Consider the following 6,802-nt stretch of genomic DNA (forward strand, 5'->3'; position numbering starts at 1 on the left):
GGATGCAGGGCAACTCTTCGGCTCGGTGTCTGAGCCCTGAGGCCCTATCAGAGAGAAAGGGGAACTTATTGATTTATTTATTTTTTTGCGGGGGGTGGGGGAGGGCAGACCCTCGCTCCCTAGGAGGCTGTTAGTGCAGCAGCTCTGCCAAGAGGTCGCCGCCACCTACTTTTTGTCACTGCTGCCCTCCCCGGTGCCACCTGCCCCATCTCTCGGGCACTTGGAGTTTCCCACCCGTGTCCCCGTACTGGGGGGGACGGGGGGATCAGTACCACCGATGGCCGCTCGCATACGGCCACATCCTGCCAGGGGCCGCTTGGGCCAGGACGGCGATCTCACCTGCGATGGCTCTGCAGGGAAATGTCGGGTACGGTCCTACATCCGTATGGTTTAATGGTTGTGGGGCTTGGAGTTTTTTGTTTGTTTGTTTGTTTGTTTGTTTGTTCGTTTTGTTTTTTTCCCCCCAAAACGTAGGATAAAATTACATTTTTAGTGAACAACTCTAAATGATAAAAATTAAATAGATGAGAAAGAAGCTGAACGCCCATAAATCTTATCCCAGCAGCATAAAACGCATTTGGTGTGTGCACCTGAGATACTATTTGTGTACTTCACTAAGTTCTGCAGGCTGCCAGGTTGCAGCAAAGGACCCCGAGCTCTGCAATTAGCACCGCGAGGTGTCACAGCCACTGTTTGCAAAACATCCTCAGGAGCCCCCAATCGCCTGGAGCCTTTTGGAGCTGATTGTTGGCATCAGGAGAGACATCTGGCATTCAGTGTTGTGTTTACACCCTCTTGACCAGAGCGTGCTGCCTTTTCTGCCTGTGCACAACCCCAAGGAGCTAGCAGCCTCGCACATTTGCAGATGGGAATGTTTGGCCCCGGTAGGATTTCCAGCACAGCCTGAGCAGCGACACCATGTTCCCAGGCACTAAGCTCAGAGCACTGCCAGTACCACGGTTCCCAGTGCCCGCCCCGTGCTGCCCAGGCAGGGTGGGAGATGCCCTGCTCCTGGCACTGGGCTGTCCTCCTCCTGCAGCCATAGAGCATCACTGGCAGTGGGAGCTGGCTGGTGTAATAACCTGAAATACTGTTGTAGAGTCTGAACCCCACTTCTTTTTTTTTCCTTCCCCTTCTCCCAACCAACGTGCATGTGGAGTACTTCAAATAAGATATTAGCATTGTAGGATAATCAGTCCCTAAATTCTGAGAACTTTGCTGAAATCATCTGGCACTGTTAGGGGCACTCTTCTGTCATGATTTGTCTTGTTGGGATTCAGAGAGAAGCAGAAAAATCATAGAAACACAGAATTATAGAATGACTTGGGTTGGAAAGGACTTCAAAACCCACCCAGCCCTGTCATGTCAGGACTGCCACCCCCCAGCTCAGCTGCCCAGGGTCCCATCCAACCTGGCCTTGAGCACTTCCAGGGATGGGGCACCACAGTTTCTCTGGGCAGCTGTGCCAGTGCCTCACCGCTCTCTGAGAAATAATTACCCCCCTAACTTCTAACCGAAATCTCCCCTCTTTTCGTTTAAAACCATTCCCCTTTCTTCTACCACTATCTGCCCATGTAGAAAGTTTGTTCCCCTTCTGCTTATAAATTCCCTTCAAGCACTTATACCGTTTTGTAATACGGCTTCACCAAGAAGCTATACTACTCTGTGGGGAGAGCTTTCCCCACACCTGGAGGGCAATCCCTGCCCACTGCCACAAAAGGAGAAGCAGAAAGCCTGCAGAAAACATCTGCCAGCTCCATGCTGACACAGCACGAAGACAGACCGATCAACTCATAGGCCTGAGGGCTGAGGGCTGGCCTTTCTCCTTGCTTTAGGCCTGTGCTTCAGGAATTTTGTGAAATTCAGCAGGAGAATATGAGCATCAGGGCATGACCTGCTCAGAACAGATTGGCTCCTTCTGGGGAGGAGGCTGGGGAGGGTGGAGGAATCACTTCACACCAACACTGGGTCATGGAAGTGCAGATCTGGGCTCTCTGGGTGTGTCTGCGCATTGACAGTCATCCACACTCCCAACAGGCTATAAAAGGAATGTACCTTTCATCCTGTTTACATTGATCAGGAAGTTTTTTGTGGTAATTGCACTATAATGCTGCCTCTGATGTTTCTGCCCTGTTTTAAATATCATTATCTTCAAAAGACTTTTTTTTTTTTCCCCTGTGCATACCTTCATTCTCTGTCTATACATTTGCTATTTTATCTGTATCATCCTGTTTTACTGCTGTGGAAGAAATCCAGGCTAACAGCTCTTTTTTCATTTCATAACGAATGGCATAATTAAGACTTAATTAGAAGCATATGAATAAGGAAATGGCATGCCACCCAGGACTTTAAATGTAATACCATTCAATTGCTCAAGTACAGCACTCTCCTGAAAAAAAAGAAAGAAAAAAAAAGAAGAAAAAAAAAGAAAAATAAAAAGAAAAAAGAAAAAAAGAAAAAAAAGGAAAAAATCTTAAACCCACAAGCTTATTTCAAGCTGGATAGCTGGGTCTTTTCAGAATGATATGATTGCTACTGACAATTAATTGTTTTCTAGTTGTAATTCTAAAAAGATAATGTACTTTCTTTCCCCTGACAGGTGCATGGAAATGACACCTCTCTGTGCACTGGATTTACAGAGAGTGTTATATGCAAACATTTAAGGTCTAAGCAAAGATCATACAGCACTATCTATGATTCTCCAAGCTATGACACTGTTACACACTTATAGAAAATGAAAGCCTTCAAAACAAGACGTGGGTTTGTTTTCCCTCTTTAGAAGTGTGATGATGTTAAAGAAGGAAGAGGGTCAGCTGATACATGTCCTGCCTCTGTGTTCTCTGTATCTTTGACTGGAAATGAGAAAATGAACACTGACTTCCCAGCTCCATATGTCAGGTCTTTTCAGATCCTTCTGACATTACAGCCCCCAGTCATTGCATCCATGACTCCTCCACTCGACTCCTGGTTGAAGGAGGCCAGAGTATCCAGCAGAGGTTACAATGGCCATGGGTTCAGAAGCAGGTGACTGGAAAGCATAGGGAATTGATGGGCAGGTCTCTGTGGATTGTGATGGTCGGCAGAAGAACTTTTGATCCACTCAGTGCTATTCATTCTTCCTTCTTTCATTTGGTGAGTTCAAGGAGTCATCCTCGAATTTCTAGAGGATTCCTAAAAATATGTGAGGCATTGTCACTCCTTTCCCGTAGGTCTAAAATTTCTGAAGTTTGCTTGGGAATAGCATTTTCTCATAGAGAGAATGCTGTCTGTGAGTGTGTGTTCACAGTTCAAGTGTCTGACCTTCCCTGATTTCCATTCAGTCAAAGCAGCTTTATTGCTCCAGAGCACAGGGGAATGAAGGACAAGATTTGGCATCTAATTTGCAAATCCACTGGTAATTTGGGGAGTTCTTCAGTATTAAAGACTGAAATTATTTTAAACCATCAGTGTCAGTATCACTGAACTGCTTTTCTTCTAACTGCTTCTTCCGCCCATTCTTCATGAGTTAGAGAAGATGTGATTGTCTTCTTGCACTGAGGGAAAAGGCTTTAATATTCTTTGCTATGCACATTAAAAAAAATAATAATAATAATACTCCAGCAGGATTGTGCTAACAGGGAGGATGTCTCAGGCTGGCCAGAAATACTGCAGCTAGACAAGGCTTTGTCAATCATTTTTAAACAAAAGCTCACATAATCTTTTGAAAATAAGAAATTGCTCAGACAATTATGCTGTATTGCTAGGATGATTTTTACTTGCAGCCAATGAAAAATGGATCTGCAAGCCAGTAGGTTATTTAACATATTTATTTCCTCACCAGTTCATTTTCTTGTGTGTGATAGAGATGTATTCATACCTTAATTAAATAGTTATACGCCCAAACCACCTTCTGATGTTCTGTGGAGCTTGGAAAAAAGTCACTGAATTGGGTGAGCACTGCTGAGCTCTGACATCTGCTATAAGCACCACATGAAGGAGCCAACATTGGCCTTGTGGGTGATCAGATACAGGCAGGGCTGTGAGGGAGACAGGGAAGAAAAGCTTTCCATAAAGAGGATATGGCCCTGCAAGAAGACGTAATATGCTGGTTCTTTGCTCATGTTTAGCTTTGCAGTCTTCATAATGAAATTACTTAGGATTAATTAAAAGATTCCCATTTGTCCTACTTCAGAGACACCTCTCACAGACAACACTGGCACTTCTCTGCTCTCATTTGCCCCTGTTTTGGATGAGGGCAGCAATTTTGGATCAGGATTTCAGTTCTTAGCTTGCACTGCTGTAAGTCAGGAGAAAGATCACTGAAGGCAGCAAGGAGACACCATACAGACAGAAACAAGAGCCAGCTTTGTTGCTCCAAACTCATTTTCTCTGGTTCAGGCTGGCATCTCCACAAAATTACCAAGATGGCATAGGAAATCAACATTCACCTGCTGTGTCCTGCTTCTTCGCTGTGAAGGTAAAGCTCTTGCAATTATACAGACCTCTTCTTGAGTCAGGGTAGGTACTATAATATTTTCTGTTTTCAGGAACCACATAGCTGAAACTATATAACAAAGCAAGACTTCTGATATTCTTAGAGTTATTCCTGAGATTTCTTGGCAGAGACCCAATCCTGCTTGCTTTAGTCATGAGTACAGCCACTTGAGAAGAAAGAAAACAGCACCATTTTTATAAGAAAATGAATCAAATTTGTTAATGATTGACAAGGTGAACACTGATTTCTGCCCAAGAACAACACGCTTAATTATCTTCAGAGAAGAGATCTGGCTCATATCTTCTTCAGGTCCTGTTTTTGAACAACAGCTGACAAAGTTTGCGATTTCTGATTTTGCTTTGTAATATCAGTTTTATTATGGATAAAAATGAGAAGTACTTCAGGACTAGATACCTTTCTTACAGGTCTGCAGCAACACATTTACTAATAACAGAAAAGCTTTTATTCTGTTTAAACCTCCAAGATTTTATCTGAAACTATTACAACTTTTTTTTTTCTTTTTCTTTTCCCTCTGATCAGTTTTCAACCCACAAGTAGGGCTTGTTCTTGCAAAGGAGATTATTCAGCTCCCATGCAAAATGGGAAAGCACATCCTTGTGATCCATGGAAATGAAGCTGCTGCACCTGACAGCACAGCGGGACCTTCCTGGTGACGGTGTGTGTCAGCAGGAGGGAGAGCCCGGGTGACGAAGGCTGCTTTGGGGATGTGGGAGGCCTGTGTGTCTGCTGACCCCGTGAATGCAGATTTTCTACAGGAAACACACGGTTCGGGGCAAAGCGAGAGTGCAATGCGCCCGATTGCTGCTGCCCTCTCCCGGGTAGATGTGGCCAGACAAGATACATCGGGGCGAGGAGCCCAGGGGACACCTTTATCGTGCTTGGATTGAGCGAGAACAAGGCAAGAATCCACCCAGAAGAAGGTGATTCCAATCCCAGAATAAGGTGATCCCTATCCCAGAATAAAGCAGCCCCCATACAGCTGCTTGGCTGAGAGATGCTGCAGGATACCCAGAGCCAAGGGGTCTGCACCACTCAGGCTTTGCCAGCTGTGCTGAGACATGGACAATGCTTCTCAGTGTTCAGCCTACATCCCATGCTCTAGTTGATACTACAGCAGGGCAATGCCCAGGCCCTGAGGCTGTCTCACTATGCCCATCCTATCAAGTAATACTAGTTTTCCAGAGGTGTTTCTCCTGTCCATGCTATCTGTCAGACATGGTCCCCGGCTTGGGCTAAACCCAAAATACCAAATGTTGCACAGTATTACTTAGACCCATCTTGGCAGGCAGAGCAGTAGTACTGGGTGAAGATCTGTTATCCAGAATGGTACCTGATTACTATACAGTGAAAAGCTTAAGAGAATGGTCTGATGCATTTTTTTGTCCCTGGTTTCTCTTTTCTCTGTGTTGCACTTGTTAAGTTTTCATTTCCTTTTCCATTTTCAAACTCACTGCTTTGCAAGACATTTCTTCACAGCCAAGGTGTTCATCTTCAAGATGATGAAGATATTAGGCGCCCTCTCTTGTGCCGATTGCCTGCCGGATGGCATCTTTATAACTACCTTTATGTTGTCTTTTCATTTGGCAGCATAAAACCATCATGGGCATATCTGTGGCATGATGCCGTGACATTTATTGTCAAAGTGAAACAAGTTAATGCTAGCTAGACCAGATCACAGCAAGCTGGCACTGTTTCACTGCCATATCTGATCAGAGAAATCTAGATCCTGTACGAAGCCCATTGAAGTCCCTGGAAATAACGGTAGTGACATGGAATGGGCATGGATCAGGGTCCCAGTGGACGCAGGAGCAAGTAGAAAGCAGGGCACTGCAGCCCTGGGGGAAGGCTGCCTGCAGCTGTCTCCTCCTGCTCTGGAAAGGGCCTGCTTCCAGTGACCGTGCTTTTATTGGAAACCATGAGGGAAAAATTGGTGACCAGTTGTGAACAGGGGAGCCCTGCCTTGGGACTCTGCTCAGGAGGTGCTCTGACTGCAGAAAGCGTGGTGTGTTCCTCCCTCACTGATTCCTTTTTCCGATTTGGGGATTTTTTCTAATTATTGCTGTTTTTTATTTTATTTATTTATTTTTTTCCACACTTGAAAGTGCCTTCCTATACAACAGGTACTTCTAAGCACGATTTTTGGATGAAAACAGTGTTGCCCGACTGGAATATGTTACAGAAACTGCACTCGCACGACATGAATATCTAAGAGAACAAGACTTTTAGATGTATTCAGACCCAGGGACGTCCTAGTGCCATACAGAGCACAGTACAACCGCGCGGAGCCCCACACCAACGCACCCTGCG

The 6,802-nt window shown here is 45.1% G+C and overlaps 1 protein-coding gene across 1 annotated transcript in view; it reads left to right on the forward strand.

The window, feature by feature from the left end:
- Positions 1-277: 277 nt before the first annotated feature.
- The window catches only part of OSTM1 (osteoclastogenesis associated transmembrane protein 1), a 17,052-nt gene continuing 10,527 nt past the window's right edge, over positions 278-6,802 (forward strand). The window contains exon 1 of the mRNA XM_003204306.3: positions 278-367. Within this exon, the coding sequence (XP_003204354.1) occupies positions 278-367 (90 nt within the window). The remainder of the gene's footprint in view (positions 368-6,802) is intronic.

This window comes from Meleagris gallopavo, chromosome 2, assembly GCF_000146605.3.
Source record: "Meleagris gallopavo isolate NT-WF06-2002-E0010 breed Aviagen turkey brand Nicholas breeding stock chromosome 2, Turkey_5.1, whole genome shotgun sequence".
In the NCBI taxonomy this organism is placed as follows: domain Eukaryota; kingdom Metazoa; phylum Chordata; class Aves; order Galliformes; family Phasianidae; genus Meleagris; species Meleagris gallopavo.